Source organism: Epinephelus lanceolatus, chromosome 19 (genome assembly GCF_041903045.1).
Source record: "Epinephelus lanceolatus isolate andai-2023 chromosome 19, ASM4190304v1, whole genome shotgun sequence".
Classification (NCBI taxonomy): Eukaryota; Metazoa; Chordata; class Actinopteri; order Perciformes; family Serranidae; genus Epinephelus; species Epinephelus lanceolatus.
In genome coordinates this window covers 16,993,121-17,018,508 of record NC_135752.1, presented here as the reverse complement: position 1 = coordinate 17,018,508, position 25,388 = coordinate 16,993,121, and the positions used below count along the sequence as shown (strand labels likewise).

General features: G+C 40.8%; 1 protein-coding gene across 1 annotated transcript in view; it reads right to left on the bottom strand.

Moving 5' to 3' along the window:
- The window catches only part of brinp1 (bone morphogenetic protein/retinoic acid inducible neural-specific 1), a 168,651-nt gene that overhangs the window by 61,893 nt on the left and 81,370 nt on the right, over nucleotides 1–25,388 (bottom strand). The window contains exon 4 of the mRNA XM_033646845.2: nucleotides 10,827–10,996. Coding sequence (XP_033502736.1) covers nucleotides 10,827–10,996 — 170 coding nt within the window. The remainder of the gene's footprint in view (nucleotides 1–10,826; nucleotides 10,997–25,388) is intronic.

Genomic DNA, 25,388 nt, shown 5'->3' with positions numbered 1-25,388 from the left:
CGTGTTTTTCATCCTGATTGTAAGTTTGCACTCCAAAGCAGGTCTCACAGCCACACTGAATCAATATTGGAGGAGCAAAGCCCTTGTTCTCTGTGTTTATAGATCCGTGCCTTCTGCTGGACTTTGCTTCCTCTGCACATTCTGATCACTGTCTGTCTGCTGCCGACGTGACTGGAGAACTCCAATTTATGCTGCCTATATTTATGGTCGGCAGACACAAGAACGTAGGTTCAGACAATTTTTGGTGATGGTATATCTGATAATTATGCACATTTTTAAAGAGTATTTAAAAAATAAAATTACATTGAAGGCATTTTATATTTCCACAAACTTGATTTTTTTTTTTTTTGTTCTTTTAAAATGTCATTTAAAAAAAAAAAGAATTGTATTAAATTTTCACGACGGACAGACGCAATGATTAAAAAGTATGTGCACAATTAGAGCACCTGTAATATGAAGTGCCTAGAAATCATTTTACACAAGTGGTACCATTCAGTCATTCATTTTCAGTAACTGCTCATCCTGTTAGGGGTTGGGGGGGGGGGGGGCTGGAGCCTATCCCAGCTGACACTGGACGAGAGGCAGGGTACATCCTGGACAGGTCACCAGAAGATCACAGGGCTAAAACATAGGGAAAAACAACCATAAACGCTCACCCCACTCACTCACATGGTGGCTAGGTGGGTCAACGACTCACATTGTGACCTTAACGACTCTGAAACTAAGAGCTCACGTAACCCCTACGACTCTGCAAGGGTTCCCATCCACACAGGGTTTATAGCCTGCAACTTCGTACCAGTCATTTAGAACTGAAGAAGCTTCTTGGATGAGAGGCGAAATGTCTTCGAGCAACGCAAGCAAGTCCAGTTGCCTACGATATAGCACTTACGATTACCATGACCTAGATGACTGAGAATCTTCACCGACAACATATACGCTCAAATTTAGAGTCACCAGTTCACCTAAATGACGAGTCTTTGGACTGTTGGAGGAGGCTGGAGTACCTGGAGAAAACCCACGCTAGAGCAGGAAGAACATGCAAACTCTGCACAGAAGGGCTCCTTCACCCTGGGGTTCAAACCCCTCCACCTCGGGCTCAAATCAAGGACCATATTGCTGTGAGGCTACTATGCACATTGGTATAGTTACTTATAGCCATACATCTGGCTCTCAACGTTTATGCAATGCAAATTATAGGAAAGAGGACAGTAGACACTTTTCTTCGGAGACAATGTGCCCTGGACTCTAACCCCAGCCTATTACGACACTGTCTGCTGCTTTAAAATGAGATGAGAAGAGTTAATGTGATTGGCCATTACTGAAGGCTGTGCCATCTCTATTCTCTGATAATATATTCCTGAACAATGTATTTACCCCTATTTCACCCTTTCCCCTAGTTTCCACATTTCTATTCTGCTTGTAGTCATCAAAAGTGCAGAAAATAAATGTTGGTCATACCAAAGTATGCTTGCACCCTGAAATTGTGTTTGAAGACATACAACGCCACCAAAGTTAGCACTTACATGCAGGTTTTTTAAATGCAGGAACACTAGCTAAAAATAGTCCAAAGACTTCTTTGCCATTGCCAATAGATGACTATGCTTTCTGCTTTTTTATTTTTATCTTATACTAGTGTGTCATGCTTGACATCATGAACGCGCCAGAAAACAGAGTTAGTTAACGGTAGAAAGCAGCATGGAGGCCAGTCAAAAAGTTACTCTGGCTACTTCTTTACTTATATACCTACTTTCAAACTCAGTGCTGACTAATTTGGAGCAAATTTTGAGCGCTGCTTTGGTGGAGATGGACAGAATTTGTGGCGGCACATCATTGCATCACACCGCAACAGGGGCAACAACTGGCGTGTCCAACTGGATGTCATGTTTCCATCTTCAATCACCAATAGGAGCTGATCAGAGCCGGAGCTGATAAATATTTGTGATTACTACAGAGTCATTTGTCCCAGGAGTGAACGCCTATTGTAACCTTTCCCAATAAATACAAAAGCCAAATGTTAGTGGGTGTTGGTGGGTTTTGTCCAGTGGTAAACGGGCTATATTGAGCCATCCGTGTTTTCATAAAAGAAAAGAAAAGCAAACACAATGGTTACCAGTGACCATGACAGATTCTGATTCAGCTGTCAATGCTGGCTCCTTAGTTTGCGGTAATTTGATTAAACACTACTTAATGTAGAAATATGCATCACGTAGGCACCATATAAACCAAAAAAAGGATCTCAATTCTGACACTGGGCCTCTCTGCAAGACAGAAATTTAGGATTATATAATAATTTAGGGCTCATTTTAGGCACTTATCATTGATTTTGTTAATCAAATTACCACACAGCAATTACACACTGTGAACCTGGAGCTTTCAGAGCCCCTGGGGCTGTGGACCACTATGCTTAGTCAGTAATTAAGCTGAAAAGTATGCATCATTAAACACAGAAAATGGGGGAAAACTTGAATTAAATGTAGTAGACATTATCAGCATTTATACCATGTATTCTTAATCCCTTCCCTTTCAATGAAAGTCATCAATCTATTTATGCACCAAGTATCTCACGAATTTGCCTTGAGGGGCTTTACAGTCCAAACGCAAATGTAACATATATGACACCCTCTGTCCCTATAGTCTTAGTCTAGATAAGGAAAAACTCCTCGGAAAACCATTTAATGGGGAAAAATGGAAGAAACTTCAGGAAGAGCAACAGAGGAGGGGTCCCTTTGCTTGGATGACAGACTGCACACAGAATAACCAGCAACGTAAACATATATGGAGAATACAGAGTCACCAAACACTACAAATGCAGAGTCATTCCTGCTATACACTACCTCCTTTATACCCTCTGTGTAAACAGCCATGTTTGTTTCACTTGATAGAGCAAGCCTATTAAACTGCTATTTCATCCTGTTAGAAGAGTAGGAGACGTTCATCATGAGTTGCAAAGTCCTCACTAACTCTGGAGGATGCTTTACCTGATAGGTGAAAGACAAGCTATCTTGCATGCCTGCATTCCCATTAACCAACTCACAAACTCAGTCAATCACCATTCCATCCCGAGCCCATTTCCAACCTCAGACAAAGCCTCACCTCTTGACATATGCTTCAGGTCCATCAGCCTTGATCAGCAGACATGCAGTCCACTCAGCTCTGCAGTAACCCTGTGTGTGTATGTGTGTGTGCTGTATGGATACTCTCCCCTCTCAACACCTCCTGCCTCCCTTGCCTCAGAAACTGACTCAGCAGCCACTGTCAGGTCTGCTTAATTTTGTCATGGTTGACTTCCTGCTACCTGGAGTCTCATCTGCCAGAGCCCCTTAATCCACTTGTCACTCACAACAACAAAAAGCTAGGAAGGTGCTCCTTGAATGAAGACAGGGAGGTGGAGCATTGGTGGGTGTATGGGAGAGTTGGATTGGAGGTTTTTGTGCAGGTGCGGAGGCACAGGTGCATGGCAGCAGCTGTGGGAGTTTTGGACTCATGGAAAATTTCAAGACTAGGCCTTTTCCAAGAATATACCAGGAAAAAAAAATGAAATACATCATTCTACCATGTATGCAACTCGTTGTATAACACTATACAGATGCAGTTTCATAGAAAATAAATAAGTATTCATGTGTATGTGTGTGTGTGTTCGTTGTAGTACTCAAGATCAGTTTTAAGTCCCGTTTCCACCGGGTCCATGTCATTGGTTCGACATCCCATTAGTCCGACTGTCCGCGGTGCTGAACGGCTCGCGGCGGGCGTATGGTGCGCCGCAACCGGCTTGAGGCGGAGCAGGTTCACGGCTTATGTGCTTGTCACTTTCTTTTTCATTTTAACCCACACCATGATCTTTTCCTAACCCTAACCAAGTGGTTTTTGTGCCTAAACCTAACCAGACCTTAACCACAGGGCATCATGATGATTTCGGAACGGACTTCGGAACAATGAGTTTAATATGGTCGGAACAATGGGCTGTCGAACTAATGGGCAGTTCCCTTTCCACCGAGCAGTGGTACAGTTCAGTTCGGTATGCTTTTTTTCTGTTTCCACTGGGAAAAGTTGTGGATGGTACCAAAGGAACCATTCTGTACCGTCCCAGTTTTTGGTTCCCCCTATGGTTGGGGTACCCAGCCCAATCCTCACTTGGAGGAAAAAAAAGTGTTGTGGAGTGTTGTTCCTGTGGGTTCTGGCAACACTTAACCCCTGAGCTTGCCTTAGAAGGGCTTAATGTCCAACCTGCTATATTTAAATATCCCATGGAGAGAGACGCTCACTGCAGCCTGTTTGATTTTGTTCTGAAAATGTCGGCATGCAACCTCGTTCTGTGGACGATAAACGAGGTGTGGACTGATAAAGGAGGAAAGACAGTAAGTGCTGGACGGAGCAGTGAGTGACAACAACACCGCCTCCATGAAAGAGTACTGTTTGCAGTGGAAACACGAAACTGACCTCGGGTCTAGGTACCACGTCTGAAGGGTTACTTTTGTTTCCAAAGGTACCATCCCGAAAGTGTCTGGCGGAAACGGGGCTTTAGTCTCGAGACAATGACCTTTTAAAGGTCTTGGTCTCGTCTGAGACACGACAATATTTTTTACCCAGTCTTGTCTCCGTCTGACAAAATGGACTTGGGATTTATTTCAACCCTAGCAAGACCGCAACTGCAGGGATAACACTGCATTCTCTGTTCTAAAAGTTGATCTCAGCTCCTTACTGTGTGCCTTTGTTTGCTCACAGAAAATGAAGGACAATCCCCACACATAAAATTCACCTCTGCAATGTCTGTAGATTATTTTATCAAGACATTTGTGATGGTACACTAACACATACACACATATAAACAGTGTGGCAATAAAAGAGGTGAAGGAAAAGGAATTTTCATTTGTTTTCTCTAGATGTTTCTATGGGTTGTGGATCTGTCAGATCAGTTTGAGGGGTGCCTTCAGTTTGCATGTTCCACAGTTTATCATAAGTGTGTCATGCAGTGTGAGCTTTACTACTCTTGGTCTTGACTTGGTCTCAACTCCTCAAAGTCTTGGTTTGATCTCAGTGCTCTCTGGTCCTGGTCATGACTGTGTCTTAGTGTAGGCGGTTTAGACTTCAACACTGCCTGTTCCAACACTATCACATGCAGTTTTTGAATTTTCTGTTCTTTGACATCTTTTTGTTTACTGCAGTTAAAAATGCATTTTATCAATAGTACATCAGGCGTGCAGCTGTTGCCCGAGATGAATATTCCAACAGCCTGGTGCTGATTTGGCATAATTCAAATAAGCTAACTGCAATGGATTAGAGTTCTGTAACTGCACTTAACTTTAGTAATTTGCCTTTTTCAAATTAATGAAACTTATAGATATAATTTCTGTTACCCCCAGACAGCTGAATTCAATCGAATGAAAATAAAAACTTCAAAACAGCCTTCATGCAGTTATGGATGAAAGATATAACCCATTAATCTCCAGCTCAGATGAGACTTTGCTGGTATTATTGCCACATTCACATTAAAACGGTATTTTGATGCTGATGCTAATTGTGTAAAACGTGTCAAAAATATCAACACCCTACTCAATGGCGTCTCAGTTATATGAAACTTCTAGTCCCCGCATTAGATGTGTCAAGTTACATCTAACAGATGTTTAGCCACATGTCAAGATGTCATTCAGCTCATAGGTGACTCCATGTAAAATGATTTTCTTCACTGGATATTGATTGATTAATTATATCTGTACCCTTGGTGATGTGCAAGTCTCAGTTGCAATTTTGTGGCTCTTAGTGTGGGAGTCATCTCGTGAGAAAGTAGTTCTCAAATTGTGCTCGATTGGAGCCCACTATCTCAGGAGCTCCCCAGATAAATAGAGACAGATAAATTGAGACATTGTCCCATGTCATATAGTTAAAAACCAATCTTTTCAAACGAGGCTCCAGAACCCAATCTCTCGGTCCAAAAGTAAGACTTGTATATTAAAGTCTTCAGGTGGTCTTCATATTTCGAGGAGGGGAGGCACTGTTGCAGGATGCGAATCCATACTATCATGTGGCATTCCAATTCCTCTGTGGCGCAGCCTATTTTCACATCTGCAATCTGCTCTCTGCTAAGAATTGTGTGATTGCAGAGCCACGGAAAAACCAGAGAAGTCTAAATAATTATGCTCACCAGGGCTTGAAATTAACACCAGCTAACTCACTCAGTCTAGGTAAAATTTGACTGTGGCAGGTAACACAATTCTACCTGCAGCTTTGTTGGCTGAGGTTTTCTGTTTCCATATCAACACAAAGCTTCTGAGGCTTCAGCTGCGGCGTGTGTGCTTGAATGTATTCTCTCCCACCTACTCGCTGTTTTACCGCACAACTGTCTTATTGTCCATATCTGAATTTTCTGTTATTGAGTGTGTCAGGTATAATGAAGTTCAAAAAGTAGTGCGCAACTCTTTTATCAGCAGCACAGTAGTGGTGTTGTTGTGGTTTAACATGCTGTAGTCGGGATGGCAAATATAAAGAGAGGAGTTGCACAAAGTGATATTTTCACATTGGAAATGTTGTTTTTGTGACTGCACAGCTATGCACATATCTTTTTTGTGTATGTGTGTTGTGATATATTTGGCATATTTACTCCCACGTAAACATACTTGGATGGAATAGTACTCGAAATACAGTGATGCATTTCACAGTCAGTAATCAACGCTCGGTTCCTCTGGGTCATCTGGGTCCCTACAGCTATACTGGAAAGCATAATAGAAGCAAACAGTCCTTGCTGCTGAACTGCTGACTTGTTAATCAAGTTGACATCTTCACACAACAAAACATCCCAGAAGCAGTGCTGCACATTCAGGCTCTCTCCAGCTCCAACTTTTTTTTTTTTTTTTTTTTTTTTTGGGTTGCCGTATATGTATTGCCTTGAAAACTAGGTGCATACGGGCAAGGTCATCGCAGACAGGAGATGTTGTTGTGGGCAGTATTATTTATTTGTTATACAGGTATACACAAGGAATTGTGATGCTTATCCCTGCCAGTTTGGTATAGGAGTGATTCACTGCCAGACACTATGTGGGGCCCGAGTTGTTGTTTTGTTTTAATACTTCGTTTTTCTTGCAATAAAGCTTTCTTAAGTGCTTCAATAATTTGCAGGCATTTGATGTAATTTATGGTAGAGATACAGGGAAAAAAAGTCATTACATATCTGACATAATGAGAGTGGGTGTAATAATCAGCTGACAGCAGCTCTCTGATTTGTGTTTTTACATGACATTTGATAATGTGATAACAAGGGCAGCTCCAGTTGGCAGGAAGTAGAATGTCAAGCTGTATTCGATGCATTATTATCACCATTTATGAGTATTATTCTTATGAATAATGAATCGAGAGTCAGAGAGAGAGAGAGAGAAAGAGAGAGAGAGAGTCATTTTGTGCGTTTTAAAGCTAAACCGTATTCCAAGCTGATGGCGCCTTCCTCTTCACCTGAGACGAGAACATTTGGCTAATTACGGGAACACGGTCACCAGAGAGGGGGATTCCAAAACCCTGACCTGTGTGGTTTTGACTTGATGTTATTTATACTTTACTATTGCTTTCCCTAGCCTTCTCTTCTTAGTGTCCCTGGGTGAATGAGCATGTGAATTAAAACAACTGGCAAGCAGTCGCAGGCAGTATCCTCACACAGGTCAGCTTTTTTTTGATCAAAACAGAGAGAGGAGACGTCTATGTGTCCTGCTCCAGTTTGTTAATGTGCATGGCTAACTTATTTTCAGCTCCTCCAAGTGGTAAAAATGTATATGTCTTCTATGTTTAAAACCAAGCCCATACGACCCAGACATGTGATGAATATGCATACAGGATGTATGTGATTAGAATCACAGAAGCCACCATTCAGTCACATGTATGTAAATTAATGTATTACAATCCATCTGCTCACATCCCGTGGCCTGTGGCAGCATTGCCTGCTTTGGCTTCTTTTCATCACACCTACCCCTCTATATGACTACTTCTGTGAAATATGTTGATTTGGTGAGTTTTTGTATTAAAACTAGCTTATCTGTATAATGCCACCTTACAACTTATGCTAATGCAGATTCATTGGGATGCACCTTCCACGTATTTCTGTTTTGTAGTCTCAATTATTTGCATTACACAGACCGCCATCTGTCTGTGGAGGAGGTGAATGTATGAAGGTGTTTATCTAGCTGTCAAATCACATGGCTTGTGTGGAGGGTGGTACAATATGTTTATGTTTTTCTGACAGGCAACCCCTTTCTAATAACTGTTTTCTCTCATTAGCAAAAATGGAAGTGTTGGGGTATTGTAGCAAAAAGTGCTAAGGAAGTATTTCACTGTTGGAAAGGTGGCATTTTCATAAAACGAGGCTGTCTATGCAGTAGAGACATGCAAATACTTTTGAAATTGGTGACCTGAGAAAACAGTGGAAAAGGGCTGTGGCAATCCGCCTTTGCTCCAGAGGTAGAAAACCTACAAATATCAGGATGCACTGTGCCACACCAGACCAATAAATGCTCCCGCTAATGGTTGACCTAATGTGAGCTTGGCTGTTTTGACGCAAGAAACAATACAGCAACCAGTTGGTAACAATTTATCTTTAATCAAAGTTCATCAGTAAAGTAAGGGTGCTTTCAGACCTAGAGTTGTCTTGCGTTGGTCTGAATCAGGGACTAATTTTGTTACTAAGTTGCATAATTGCCTAGAGTTGGTTCGTGTTCTCACGGCAGTGTTTACAAGCAGACCAGATCAAATGCCTTGTGTGTGAAAGCTGCTCTTGATTGGTCAGAATTTCCATGTGGGAAAAATCCAGGAAGTAAACACAACGTTGAAGAAGAGTACACTTACAAGATAAATGCATCACTTTCTAATGTCACAATGGAGGGACAACTACACTGGTTGATTTTAGCGCTGGTCATCGTGGACTATATTGCTGTCATTGTTCATTTTAGTCAAACCATACAGTTTGAAAATGAGGCGCAGCTCCAACCAGAAAACAATGTTTTGATGCATCGCATATACGCTGAATGTGCATATTAAGGCAGTACAGGAGGAGGCACACATTGATAATCCTCTAGGACTGTAACATGCTCATGTTTGTTTAACCCAAACAGTGTATTATAAAGGCCCACTTATGCTCAACGTTAAATACGGATCCGGATACGGACGGAGCCTTCTGTCCGTGCTCCGCGTTCATTTCGTCCATATTTCTGCACGTTTCCATAAAGCTTACGGATACGGGCCAAATGGAGCAGTACCACCGGGAACCGTGGTGGCAGTGTTGCTGTCACTACCCGATACGTAGCTCTAGTGAGACACGAAGAAGAAATAATTCAATTTCTCTCATCGGCAGTACTATAGAAAAGAATTCTCCGTCCTCCAGTCGCAATGTATTTAACGGCCTCACCAACCACCGCCTCCTACAACGCTGCCTCTGTTTTTGTCTTTTATGCAAGATGTACATTATCAATATCTCCTCCACAGTCGCCATGTTTGTTTTTGAGTTTGTTGTTGTCACAAACTTTTGACGCTGGGCTGCCTCCTGGTGGATATATTGGTTTACATCCATGCCAACGTAAAGGGCGCATGGAAGTATGTGGGCAGTGACAGTAACATCGTTTGAAACGGACGTATACATTTTCGTACGTAAAGGGAGCATAAATGAGCCTTGAGACTGCAGTTGGTTAGGATCGAGGTCAGAACACGTTCTCACCACAAACAAACCGCACTAGAGTTTGTGTGTAACGGAACCATCTCTTCAAGAGAGATTCTCTTCAAGAAGATCTTGGTCTGGTTGTTTTGGTGTGCACCTGAGTGCGATTGCTGTGGTTACACCTGCCCAAACGAACCGCACTTAAGGGGCGAACAAACCCGAGTGCGAATGAACTGAACCAAACAAGGCTTTTCTGAAAGTACCCTAAAATATGTGTCTGAAAACATTTGAGGTGAGAAATAGGTAACACAGTAACATTTAATCAGCCCTGCTTAGTTTTACCATTTGATATCAATTTTTTCAGCCTCTGTATTTACAACACAGGAAACAGTATTGGGCCCACTTTCTGTTCAGAAATTCTTGTATTACTGCCAGTCAGTGCACTAAAATATGTTTCTGAAGACATTTAAGGTGAGAAATAGGCAATACAGTGACAGAATCTTTGTTTGTATTTTATAAGCATTGCCTCGTTACTGTTTGATCTGAATTTGATCTGAGTTTAAGAAAGAAAGAGAGAGGGACGGGGCTCTCTCTTGATATGTTTCTTTACTCTTTGTGTCCATGGTTGCCAGCATTCAAAAATGAGGAAGTACAATCTGTAGTTCAAGCATACTACTCACATTGTTATGATACAAAGCTGGCTGAAAATGGGTAAAGTATACCTTTAAGAGGAATGTTGTCTAAACAAAGAGAGTGACTTTGACACCGCTGCTTTTGAGATGCAATGTGAAAGTGATCTTTCTCCAACCTCCTACGTTTAACCGTACAACAAAGGGGGCAGATCAGAAAATACATTATTTTTGGAACACTCATACGGGTTGTTTTGGAGGGCACTTACAAAGCCCTTTTTCTGTCTCTTGGGTTTTCTTGGTCTAAATAAGGTGAAATTGCAAAGAGTACTTAAAAGGTCAGCTATGGTTCTTAATATATATGATTGTCAAAGAAAGATATAATGTAGGTTTGTTTATTCTGAAATCCAATTGTCAGGTGCATGTCTGAACTATACTGTACATACCATTAACTGTACGAATGCAGCGTAGGACAAGAAATATCATCTGTGCATCCTTGTCAGTGCGTCAGTATTGACATGACTCACAGTATATGTTTGTCAGTGCGTAGTGGATGTTAAGTTTGCACTGACCTTGATGGCATTGGTGGAAATTTGGATCTCATGCAGCTTCCTCATTGTGCCGTCGCGGTCAATGAAGTAGGACGAGGCCAGCTGATGAAGGGCTTCCACATTCTGAGTAGCGTTGGCGAGCTTCCTGTCCAGCTTGTTTTTGGCCAGGTACATAGTCAGTGCCTCCTCTCCTACGGGTAGCACAAGGAAATGGAAATATGATTAGGATTATACGCACTTAATGCCCTGGAAGTTTGAGGGGGGAAAATACTCGCTATGCTTAAAGTGTTAAATTAAAATGTGAGTAAAGCATTTGAAGAACTGAAGAAATTATCTTGATTTAAGGTGCACTGAATAAATAATGTGAGTGTACAGTGGATATCTTCATTTGTAAGAATTGTCCAATCCAGGCTTATCTCAGCAGGCAATGGAGCTCTTAACAGGAGGGATAAGTCAGAGGTCTGAATACCAAGGCAAGCAGTTTTAGCTTGAGAAACCAGATGCCCCAGTTTTCCAGGAACAGTCTCGGTATTTGCTGCTTCATGCCCAGCTGGCACCATCCCCAGAAATGTCCCCGGATTTACCCCTATTGGGATGGCATTATTTCCATGAGAGGTCCAGTGATATAGAATTTTTAACCCAATACCACAGGAATTTTATCCCGCTGAGAACAAATATATCACATCCGGTATCTTTTTCTTTTTCCCTCAGCTATCCCAGGCAGGGAGAAGACAAATTGAATATAAACAGAGAAACAGAAAATAACAATACCAATTGCAGGGATTTAATAAGTGCAGAGAAAACTGGTAAAATATAATTCAGTACAGGAGGCTAGTGTGGAGCCACTTGAGGAGGCTTGTACCTGTTTGTCCTGGATTACCACACACCCACTGATTTTTATCTACATCTGGATGACTGACTAAAATAACGTAGGCATGCTTAAATCAAATTACTGACCCTGTCTGGTGATACTAACACTGCCTGGAGAGGTGTTAAACCATTTCATCCTCATCTAATTCCCTCTCTTACTTCTACTTCTATTCTTGCCAACAATGCTTTTAAACCACCGAGGAATATCTTACATAGCCAAGTTGTTAGATCTTAAATCAGCAACAATCTGTTTGGTGTCTTGCTGGTATAAATATCTGCCACAATTAAGCCAAACACTCCTGATGAGCTATTGTTATTGTTAGTGGTGATGGTGGTGTCATTTCTGAGAAGTTTAAATGTAGACTCAGGTGGACGTGAGGTTCTTACTCATTTGCTGAGGTGAGGATGAAGTTACCACCTCCAGCGTGATGTGAATTTACAATCACCTCGGCTGTAATAAGGTCACAACTACTGTGAATATAAAACTGATTTTGCACACAAAAATATCAGCATGCCTGTAATCTCTCTTCATAAACGGAGTCCTGTGCCTGGAATTAAAATTTGAGAGGTGAGAAATGAAAGCCCAAAATACCCTCACCCTGACTGATGTGTGAACAGTATGTACTATAAGTCAGGTCGAAATGTCCACAGGAAAACAGCGGGTGGGTGGGGAATTGTGTTTAAATTGAACCACTGACCTTTCAGTAAGTGTCTCTGTGTACCGCAAAAAGAAAGGAGAATGCAAACGCTTGAAGCAGCAACAGGGCTAAATATTTACAGAGCACCAGACAATCTCTCTGATTTGCATGTCATGTGTTTGTTTGTTGACACACTATAAAGGGTTGAGCTGCTCATTCTTTACACATCATATTTCTCTCATCTCTCATCCCTACAAGCAGAAACAGATGCATAAAAAGCAAACAAGCAAACACCAATTCGCCTCCGCGAGCTCACACAAACTTGCCTTCGAAGATTGTTGTTCAAATGGCGAACCATATGCATGGAACTCGTTCAAGAGCATGTCACATATGTTCAGGTTCCCGGCGATGTGAATGGTTATTTGGCCCCCAGCGATGCATTGGAACTGGTCACTTAACTTGTGGTGACCGTGACTAGGGGTGGGTAGCAGTCAGGGCCAATGTCTCATGCCTGGTTAGAGTACAAGCACTGAGGGGACGAGGCTCCATTCTCTGACGCTACCATGCTCTCGCTCCCTCGGGGGTTAGCAAAGTTACTTACACACACTTGACTTACACTACTGCACAAGAATAACTGTCGCACATTAGGCCCTTCATCTGCCCCTTTTTTTTATCTCTATTGCAACTTTGTGTGGCACGAAGGAGGTCCTCTGTACATAAATATGGTTACTGCTGCTGGTCAGACTAAATCATTACCTCTGTGGCTTAAAAAAAAATCATCCGTGTGCACCTTTCTGTAAGTAATACATTGTGTTACATTATTACAGGGCGCCACGCTGGCACTCTGCCAGAATTAATCAGCTCATGCAGAGCTTATGTGTTTACAGCTGAGAGGTATTCAAAAACAATGTACTGTTTCACCTTAAAAGAGAGAGTGTGTGTGTGTGTGTGTGTGTGTGTGTGCACAAAGGCCTCTCCTACACATGTACATGTTTTTTTTTTAGTGGTCCTTTTTTGTGCATGTGGATGTCAATTACGGGTTGGAGTACAAGTAGGTTTTTAAAGTAATGGAATAGCTGGGAGTGCTCAATTTGGCGTTAATGGTACATGTGTGGGTCACTTCATGGAGAACATTAAACTATACTGCTTTATACTGTGCAGAGGAAAGCTGCTAATGGATGTACCCCCCCCCCCTTTCATCCCATATAGAACCATATAGATTCAAAGAATACACATTAGTTCCTGCTTTATTCTTTTATGCATTTAAAGGAACAGTGTGTATGATTTAGGGGGATTTAGTGGCATCTAGTGGTGAGGACTGCAGATTGCAACCAGCTGAATCTGCTCCTGGTTAGAATTCCCTCATTGTTCATTGCTTAGGAAGTTTTTACCAGGAGCTGAATTAGGTCTCTTCCTCTCCAAAACAAATGGACCAGGTGATATAAACAGGTGGAAACACTGAATTAAACAGTGTCACCTGACAAATCAGTGTTTCTCCAATGCTCTTTGACATGTTAGAGGTGGGTCGCTAGCCCAGCACCTGCCAGTGTGTGCTCACACTGTAGAAATAATGGACGTAGCTACTGTGACTCTACCCATGGGTTTCTGGACTCCTGTTATGAAGCCTCGAGTTTGGCTTTCTAGCCGTCACCATCCTTTTGTTTTTCTTTTTGGAGCCAGAAATTAACATATTTAGGTGAGAGGCTGGTGCCGTGGAAGAGTAAAGGGTGGATCTGACTGAGAAGCTGAGGACACTTTCAGCAGACAGCCTGTCACTTAAAGTGGCTTGCCTTTAAATATGCGTAACTTTAAGCCATAACAAAATGTAAATAGGTGAGTTATATAAAATTCATACTCTGTAAAGTTGTTGTAAATGGAGAAATTAACGATAGTGACCAAAACTTTTTTTGTACCAGGCTGTAAAAATGTTTCTTTCTGCTGTAAAGTTGGGGCATTTTAACATGGGAGTCAACGGGGAATAACTCACTTCTGGAGCTAGCCTCAAGTGGCTAGTCAAAGAACTGCACTTTTTGGCGATTTCCCATTGGCTTAATATTTAGCCATGGAGGTTGCAACTTAGTGTGCACCTCATTTCTGAACCAGACGTCCAGGAGTTTTGTTTTTTTTTTTACCATGAACCGAATTATCTCCAGTGTATTTAAAAAAACAGTGTGTATGATTTAGGGGTCATTTAGTGGCATCTAGTGGTGAGGACTGCAGATTGCAACCAGTTGAAACTTCTCCTGGTTAGAATTCCCTCAGTGTTCATTGTTCAGGAAGTTTATACTGGCAGCCAAATTATCCACAGAGGACCTGGTGTTTTAAACAGGTAAAACACTGAATTAAACAGTTTCATGTCAAAAAAAAAGTATTTTTCAGACAGTCTTGTTGCACAGGGACTGCTAATCATGGTGGCTGACACAAAAACATGAATCTTTCCTTCTAGAATCAGTGTTTGGTTTGTCCGCTGTGGGTTACTGGAGAAAGATGGTGGTTCAACATGCATCTCCATAAACGAGAACCTACTCCTTATGTAGATAGAGCACACTTTCAGGTAGCAAAAACCTGATTGTTATTTTCAGTTCTATATAAACTTAAGAATACATTTATTATATTCAGTTTCTGAAAATATATCGCCCTGAATCCTACACACTGGACCTTTAAAATGTGGTCTGCGTATATTCTGGATATGGGAAAATAATTAAAGCTCAACACAAGCTGTGTTTTTCACAACAGACTTCAGCAGAGAACACTAAAATTCAATTACAGCAACAAAGAGAAACTAAAACATGATGAAAACATAAATAAATGGCCACTGATTACTGTATTAATCTGACCTTGAAAACAGTTGGATACACCCTCTAAAATAAAATACACGCACATGATACATTCAAATAAGTAGAGAAGTGACTTCAACCAATTTTCTACTCAACTGTAACTAGATTATCCCTGCTTTATGCAAGAGATATTCTAAAAGTGGGGCTGCTGCTTTGAGATAGCCACGCTCTCAATGCCCAATTATGCCCTGTGCTTTTTATGTTGGCAGCAGAACAACAGCAATGACAAAAAAGTTTCAAGCACAATGTGGTGAAAAGGTAGTGTCGGCAGCCTCCGCAGGGCAGTCTTCCACCAGAACCTCCGGCACAGCCAGTGCTCTGTGAACTCTAGCCTCAGGCTTCAGTGACCATAAGTCATTTCAATAAACTACTTCTTCCTCTCTGGTGCTAAAGGCATAAGACTGCTGCACTGAAAAGGTCTCGGATCCAGTCATATAGGTTGTGTAATCACCGAAGAGTAGGAAGGCAAATGAGTCCGCACAGCTGAGATACAGTCCCTCCTACATGTGGAATCTTTAGCCGGTCAATCTCGGTTACTTTTTAACAGGTCGGCCTGACCTTAAAGTGAAACTATGTAACTTTTAAAGAAAAATATATCACTTTCTTTCTATTTAAAATTATAAGCAGAAATGATGGCAATAAAACGCACCCGTCTTCAGTTCAATACATTGGTATTGCCGATTGGCATACTTCCTAACCTCGAGACCTTGAATTTAGGGAGTATTTCAAATCTTAAGAGGGGGGTCCTCCCTCATAAAATGAGTTTCAGAGACTCTATTTCCTACATTCAAGTGGCTTTTAAAGAATGAAAATAACAAAATACTAAGTATCCTGCAGCTGTTTTATTTTATGTTAAATATATTTTTATTTATTTGCCTTAGCATTTCTTTATTTTTCGTCCTCACCCACCTGGCCCAGGCTTGGCCAGACTGATCAGATCAGAAATTTGCGAGGACAGTTCTGGAGTTACTTTTTAGATCCATAAAATTTTTTGGTTTCGAGGAACTTCCACTGCCGGAGCATATCCATCATGATGGAGGTTTATAGCAGCTAGTAATGGAGTGGCAGGTGAGTGAAACCTAACGTTATGATTTGCCTGAGGGTGTGAGTAGCTTCAGTGATCAGACAACTGGATGTGGGCCATTACTCAAAAGGAAATATTAGAGTTTTGGCTCATGTGGTCCAGAGACAAATTGAGTCTGAGGCGATAGAGCGCAGATACTTTGGAACGGAACTACAGATGCAAGTATGTTGGAGCAGTTTTCCCGTAGCTCCTCATCCCAATCACAAGAATAAATGTTCAAATTGTAGGTGTCTGCACACCAAAGATATGCAACTTTGCACCTTATTATGTAGGGGATATAATGAAACTTTATGTTTGCACATTTATAGTGCACAGCACCCCTCAGCAAAAATATGTGTCTGCACACATGAAAACAGTGGACTTTTAGAGTCATAAGTGTAACTTTCTGAGACATTTTTTGGTAACACTTTAGTTGAAGGTATCTACATAAGAGTGACATGACACTGTCATAACTATGACATGACACTGTCATGAACCTGTCATAAACATTATGTACATGTCATAAACGTTTATGACTGCTGTCATTAATTGTCATTCAGTTTTTGTAATGACAGGTTGACATTGTTTGGGATGTCCTTATTATGACAACTTGACATTAACCAGGATGACATTACCAGAAGATGTCTTTGTCATGATAACTTGACATTAAATTTGTTTGCGATGTCCTTATTATGAATGGGTAACACTTTACTTGAATGTATCTACATAAGAGTGACAAGACACTGTCATAACTATGACATGACACGGTCATGAATCTGTCATAAACATTATGTACATGTCATAAACATGTCATTAAGTGTCAATCGGTTTTTGTAATGACAAGTTGACATTGTTTGGGTTGTCTTGATTATGACAACTTGACATTAATCAAAGTGACATTAACAGAAGTTGTCTTTGTCATGACAAGTTGACATTAAATTTGTTTGGGATGTCCTTATTATGACAACTTGACATTAACCAGGATGGCATTACCAGAAGATGTCTTTGTCATAACAATAATAATCATTATGTCAACTTGTCATAAACACAAAAAGAGGTGCATTTCTTGTTAATGTCAAGTTGTCATGACAAAGACAACTTCTGGTAATGTCATCCTGGTTAATGTCAGTTGTCATGCATTATGGGCTGAGGCAGTATGGCGTCAGAGACTCCCACCATGGCTACAGAGCCACCATGGTTGCAAAGGAAGTACATATGGCCCCAGAATACTAATATTCTGCATGGACGGTCCAAGAGGCGCACATGGTAATTGTCATTCTGCACCTTGTTTTAGTTTGTGGACAATTCAATATATTTTCTGTTGCTGTGTTAACCTTTTGGGACCTGTCTAATATCAGAATATTCAGGAGACTATTGTTGGGCATGTCTAAATGCTGGACATTTGTTGAGAGACTCTAAAAGAAATGAAGAGATTTGTATTTCAAACCTTTATGTTTTTTATTTTTGTAGTTTTCACAGTGTCTGCGTAGGATGGAAGGATGGGAATAAAACTTAAAAAGACATCTATGATGCGTGAGCTTTATTTCCTTGGACCGGTGCAGTTACAATAGGGCTTGGCTTATCCAGACTGTATAGTGCCAGAAACATATTGTGATAATTAAACGGGCAAATGGTGTGACAATTTGTAATAAATCAGGAAAATGCAGGTGAATTGTGGCCCTGAGAGGAAACTGTGGGAGGGCAATGAAAATCAGGAGTCTTCTGGGAAAACTGAGAGGGTTGGCAAGTGTGCCAGTAGCTCATGGTGCTAAATGTTAGCTAATCTTAGCAAAACTGGGGTTGATATTAACTTGTTCTGCAAAAGTTACCACTTGGAGGTACGTCTTTTTGCCCTCTTTAGGTAGATATGCATGCCAATGGCCTTTTCAAAAATGTAGCTGCAGTGAATTTAATTGCACATTTATCTTCCCACACTTTCACGAGCGCTGCATCTCGTCTGTCCCTCAACTCAAATGCTCTGGACCCCTCTGCACAAATACCAACAGAATTCACAGTGAAACAGCAGTGGTCTCACTCAAAGTGTAAAACTGATTTCAAACATATGAGGGAAAAGGGAATGACAGATGTGGTGAAATGTGTCCCTCACAGCTTTTGCAAAATGCAAATTTGTCCTTCACACTTTTTTTTCCAGATAGCAGTACCATCCTCTAGCATTTATATACGGTACAGCCTCAGCTGTGCAGTGACTCCTTCACCGCTCTAAAGCCCCGGACACAGAAAGGTTTGAATTCTACTGTCAATAAACAGACTGCACCTACAGTATTGTTCTCAGCAGCTGCAGGCAAACCAAAGACGTCAGGCATCTATGTCAAACTGTATTGATGTATTTTTCAGTTTGGGCTTCAGAACTCAGTTAAATTCTGGAGCATTGACTCACAGTGGTGATGTCTTTTGTTGCGAAGTCTGAGATGTGTTCGCTGTGTTTAAGCTTCAAGTCTCCCACGCGCAGTGTGCACCCTGGATCCAGAGGGGTCATATGTTGCACTTCAAAATACACATCCCTTGATGCCTACTTTAAAGCATCCACATATGCCAGAGACTCGGCTGCGGGTAGTACGAGGTAGTTAAAATGTTCAGACGGCAGAAAAGCAGCAGGTAATTGATAATTATTTCCTCAAAAATCTTCGGCAGACGCTGTCACTCAGTAGTGTTAAGGGAGAGTAAGTGAAAATCTTCCTCTCTTAAATGCTTGTTAGAATACAGCTTACCCTGGCATTACTGCCGTATTATATTTCCACACATTTACGAACTCCAAGAGCTACAGTTTTAAATTAACACGGTCCAATTTCCAAAGACAACAAAAGCTAAAACTGCTGATATCATTAGTATTACTATTATTGTTGTCATATTATTTGTAAATAAATCAGATATGATCATGTTCAGCATTAATCTTTTATAGTGTAACAACCACAGCACAATTAGTGAGTCATTGCCTCGCTCCAACCTGGGCCAGGAACCTCTCCACAGGCATTATAAAGCAGGCAAATAAAAATGAAATATATAAACCTTTATATTCAGTAAGAGTGTCTCCATAAATCCAGACACAAACAAAGGGTATTGTCACAAACAGCTTTTTTTTTTTGTTTGTTCTCTGAGCACTGAGTGTTGGTGCCTAGTGCTTCCAGGCACAATTGTTTTTTGACATGAAAAGAAGCCAAGGCACAATAAAATACAAACAAAAAATAAATAAATTGGAAAAAAAAGGTCACACTCTACTTACGATCCAAAAGTAATACTCAGCTAAACTTAGGGCTTTAGTTTTAAAACTGGGATAAGGGACGGGGTTACATAATCAGTGGAAAGGATTAAACAAGAGTGTCCTCACCAAAAAACAACAGCAGCGGTCAGCTGTTCAAACAATGGAGCTCAGTCGGCAGAAGAAAATGCTGGCATTGTATGTTCTGCAAACCTCGAATATGTTACATTTCTACGTTTCATACATCAAAACAAGGTTTCCAAAGTGACATATATGATGCTGACTTTGGGAGGTGGAGGGGATGATGAATAATGGGACACATAAAATGCCTGCCAAGCTGCAGACTACTGTTCAAGACCAACACACAACAAAAAAAAGCAACCTGGCTCTGTTTTCTGTTGCTTTTTAGCCCCCAAAAGAGGGTGTTGTTTTTAAGCACAGTGGATGTTTTTCTAGCAGCTTTTTAGCAACCAAATGTGAACGTTTTTTAGGAACCCATTGCTGTGTTTCCTGTGGCTCTTCAGCCTCCATATGTGTGTGGTTTTTAGCAACCTGTGGACATTTTTCCAGCAACTTTTTAGCCCCAAAACATCAATGTCATAGTATGAAACATTCATATTGTGATACTGGCGATATTTCGACTTCGTCATACTGGGGAACTGCCCATTAGCCCGACAGCCCATTGTTCCAACCATATTAAACCCATTGTTCCGAAGTCCGTTCCGAAATCATCATGATGCCCTGTGGTTAAGGTCTGGTTAGGTTTAGGCACAAAAACCATTTGGTTAGGGTCAGGAAAAGATCATGGTGTGGGTTAAAATGAAAAAAGAAAGAGACAGACACATAAGCCGTGAGCCTGCTTCGCCTCAAGCCTTTCCCAGCTGACCCAGAGCCGGTTGCGGCGCACCAACAAGGCAGAAAAACGCCTGCTGGGAGCTGTTCAGCACGGCGGACCGTCCTACTAATGGGATGTCGGACCAATGGGCTGTCGGACCAGTGACATGGACCCATCATACTGTTACCCAGTGCAACAACAAGCATGGCTGAAAGCAAAATTATTACGGACTCCACAGTGGTTCCAAAAAGAGGAGCAGTTTAGAGTCTTTCAATAAGAAAACGTTATATTTAAGGCTCTGAAGGGTGAACGGGGAAAACTTTCAGACAAGTGTTCTGGGCAACAACAGTAAACCAATGTCTACTTCATCCGAGGTTTCTTTGAGTGCGGTGACCCATTTATTTTCACATGTGCTCACCTTCACACAGGTAAAACACTGTAATCTGTTAATCTCAGGTAGGTTTCCATTTAATAGTTTCTGAGTCAATAGTTAACTGTCCAAGTTTCAATTCATCAGTTCTAGTTTCCACGCTACGAACTCATTATGCTGCCACACTTCATGGTCAAAAAACTGTTTGCCTACCCTGTCACACACCTCCTGCTCATCACCTGCGTTACCTGTTCTAGTGCGCCACCCTGTGCACATACAACAAAACTGCATCTATTTACATAAAGTCAATAAACTGTGGCGTCGTTAGGCCTGGGCATCCTGAATGTTTTATGAATAGCTCCAGACTACTCAGACTCTATTAGTGAGTTACAGCTAAGAGGGAACCCAGTCAGTGGCTCCTCTGGCAGCAGCACAGTGTCTCTCCCTCTGCTCTCTCGCAGTGGCACACGAGAGTCTGTGTCATAAAGGGATTTTGTCACAATCCTTTGGTAATGTAAACCAGTGTGCCGCTTGTGGCTCAACAAAAATAACATAAATGTGAATGTGCAATAGTTATGGTATCATAACAGCCTGTCACAGGTTACAGCGTGATGATTAGAGGAGAAATGTCAGAGCATAAAGGTCCAGGTGGGGGAAAAAAAGGAAAAAACAACAAAAGAGGGGGAAAAAGAGGAGATTAAATTCTGTTGTGCTTTTAATATTGTATACAGAATCTGAATCTCACCAACAGTTACTGTTGTTAACAAACTAAAGAAACGAGAGATCATGTTTCTATAGTGCCAATGCCTACTTGTCAATGGCAATGGCAAAGGATGTGGGAGGTTTTACTGTCACACAAAAATCTTACGGAACAGAAAAGGGTGACTGGCTGGACATGGAAAGTGTGTCAGCACAGGAGACTGTGGTACATTACTTAATTTAAATCCCTACATCAGTTTGTTTTTTTGAACGCAGTCTTTACCCAACCCTTAACCATGACCATGTTCTTCCCCTAAATCTGAACATGGACATTAGTTGCCTTAATTTAACCTGACCCTAAAGGTGCCCTGTGGAGTTTTCTTTTGGTTTTGTTTGACTGTGTGTGAATTTGCATGCGCGTCCCCTAGTACACGTGCACAACACAAATTAGGAACCCACTCATAAACATCAGTAGTACTATTAGTGGCTTCAACTGCAGGGGTGCCAGATCAGAGACTCTTTTAAAAGGATCACATGGGTCATTGTGGAATGCTCCGTTGATTAAAAACTGTGTGTCATTTATGCATGATGACTTACTGAGATGAAATATGCTTGTGACACTGTCAGTTTGTCACTCTGTCAATCGGATACTAACACCAAACTATCCAACTGAGATATTGCAGTATGAAATAAATTTGAAAACCCAATAGAAAAAGCTAGAAAGTAAGAAAGGTTGCTTTAATCTTGATGTGATGCTTCCTTGATATGTTCGTAAAGGTCTTTATCAGTCAGCAGCATTTCACTCAGTCAAGCAGTGATGTGGCACTTGAGGAAGATTACCATGCCCAATGATTAGGCAAAAAAAAAAAAAAAAAGAAGCCAGGTGACATATAAACGGTCCAATGGTCATGCATGGTAACCATTTCTATTCAGTTCAGAGGAGGAAACCTCTAATAGGGCTCTTCACACTTGACCACTCAACTCTAAGTAGCTGGTGAGAACGAGAATTCACTTCTTTCCTCTCGAGTGTATAATGACTCCTGAGACCACAGAATGTAGGTGGCTAAAGAGAGAATTAGCCTCTTCTTCTTACTTTATCACTAGCCTGGTGTGCACATTTATTGCTTCATATAACTGTGTTCTTTAATGGGCAATCCCAAGATTGAGGTAAGAGAGTACTGACCCATAACTCGAAACAAGATGGCCTCAAGGTTATAGATAATATGGTGATAACTCAGAGGTAGAGAAGAGGAGGCAGAGGTTAAAAATGAATGAAAGGCAAGAAATGTAAAGAGAAACAGGACAAATATAAAATGATGCAACACAATGATATTAGGAAGGATGCTGTGGCTGAAAATGATACTGGGATTATTTCTGCGGTTGATTTGTCCAATTTTAGCCACCTGGTGCATCTGTGGCGGTGGCATTCTCCTGAGCTTAGACACACTTAATTACATTCTACCTTCATATAATGTTTCAGACCAATATTGTATTTCCAATTTCCAAAATGAGTATCTCAGCACGAATCACCTTACAGAGTGGGGTATAGCATATTGCAACTCTAACCCTTCACACCCGATATTCCTCTGCACAGTTTAGCTAAATTATTAAAGCCTAGTGTTTGACATCAAGTGGACTGCAGCATTTTAAAATGAAAGAAGTCTCCTACAGGATTTCTTTTCTCTGCTAACTGCTAAAGCATTGATGGGTCTTGTTAAAGTATCACTACTGATATACAGTAAATGTTTCAATGTGTTCTGTAATTATTGGACCGAAGGACTGGATAATAAGGACTGTCTCTTTTCCAAATACAAAGGATCTCCACATAATCTGAAGGTTCACTAAATGTCTGCAAGATTGACCCTAATCTTTAGGGTCTTCAACATTATCCTTAAATTACATTTCTTGCTATATGTTGGAGCAAACATACCCCAATTAAGGTTCCAAGTATGCCTGTGCAGTGTTATACTAAAAAGAGGGAACACACGACAATGGCATTTGATTCCGAGATTACAAAGCGACAAACATCATTTTAACACAACTGGAGCGACTACTTGGCAATGTTTCATGCATACAGTTATATAATACAGAGTTGGAGTAAAAGACCGGATAATCTTACTAATTATATCTTTGAAACGCAATTGGCAAAGTATGCACAGTTAGCTGCCTTCATGTGTCCCTCAGAGCTTGAGATAAGATAAGAGATTCGAGGGAGAAGCCATTTATATTTAGACTCCGACAGCAGGGGTGCTTAACTTTTATTTTGGAAGCACATCCAAAACACTGAAATCATCCATTAGCGGCATTTACTCCTCCTTACACAGTGGGTTTTTGTAATTGGGAATTTAATGTGACTTTAATAATATGTGGGCCTATTACCCTGCAACTGCAAGATTTTAAGTAGTGGTGGTTTATTTGTTGATTCAATTCAATTCAATTGTATTTAAAAAAGCCAATATCACAAATCACAATTTGCCTCAGGGGGCTTTAGAAACATACGACACCCTCTGTACTTGGATCTTCACAGTGCATAAGGAAAAAAAATCTCCAAAAATAAACCTTTAATGGGGAAAAAATGGAAGAAACCTCACGAAGAGCAACTACAAGGGGGATCCTTCTCCCAGGAGAGACAGTAAAGACAATCCATATGACAAAATGATACATAGAGAGGGAGATAGAGAGAAATGCACAGCAACTACACTGACAACAACAGCTATAACAATAATAACAGAATAAAATAAAATAAAAAACATATTCAACATAGCAATGTTTCCATGATAAAATAGTTTTTCTGTACACGCTAGTTTCTAAAAGAGCTTCTTCTCTGATATATGCTACCTCAAATGTGCAAAGTGAATCTGTTATTCTTCTTCTTTAAAATGGTTTTATTTTATGTGTTGCTGTGGCAAAGACAACAACCCAAGATTAACAACAACCAGTTTCCACAGTTACTTCCATTGTTCCATCATCCGCCATTTTGCTACTAGCACTAGTAACTGCAAGAACTTACAATGATACTCTTTGGTGACAGGGTATAGCTACTGGTAGCTACCGGGAAAAACAAAAGTGCTATCATCTTCCTGTTCTGGTTGCACAATGGTGGATGCACTTCCTGTGTGCCGTAAATCGAACCTTCATTCCCATGGGAGTTTGTACTTTGTGGCAGACAGAACTCAATAGTGACACCGAGATTTAGAGGGAGACAATCTAAAAGGTGGTGTCATTATTCTGTGACTCTAACATAGTAATCATCATCGTAATCATTTACTTCACAACAATCTGGGAGCCCATCAGTCTGACAAAGGGAAGTGTCTGGGGGCAATGACCAATATTTCAGGAGTTCTGGTCTGTTTTCTTCTTGGTCTCTTCAGTGCGCTGGTCATTTCGGCTAATCTCTATAAACAAATATCTGCATATGAATGCATACCTTAAAACTTCAATTAATTATTTGCTTAAATCAGTGAAATCAACAGGCCTAGGGACAAGCATCTATATGGGACAGGCCTTTAATTCCTTTCACACGAAACTGTTGCTCAGCAAAGATCAAATTAATACAACCAAATTGTTTATTTAAACCAGTATGAATTGTACTTGTTTAAAAATTAGGCTTCAGATAATATATCAAATACTGAGTTACTCATTTGATCTAGCTCCAACAGACAGCACATCAGAGAGAAAGGGTTTCAGCACTCAAGATTTACGACACCTGCTATACCGTCACACCACCATTTTATCCTGTTAAAACAATATTCACAACTGGAAGATTTTTATGAAAACCCCTTTTGATTCTTTTGATCTGAGGACCCTTATGGACTAGATGAATATGAATATCTTACAGGGTAACTGAGGAATGGAAACATTATTTGAGGTAGCCAACAACCTGCTTTTATACATCTGAAGAGCTTCTATTAAAAAAGAAAATAAATAATTGCTTGACAATCAGATTAGGCATCTAATTGAGACAGGCATTTATCCGTCAAAATATGTAGCCACACCAGGCTAGTAAAAGGGACTAGGTGTTTAACTGAAGTTTTAAAGTATTTAAAAATACATT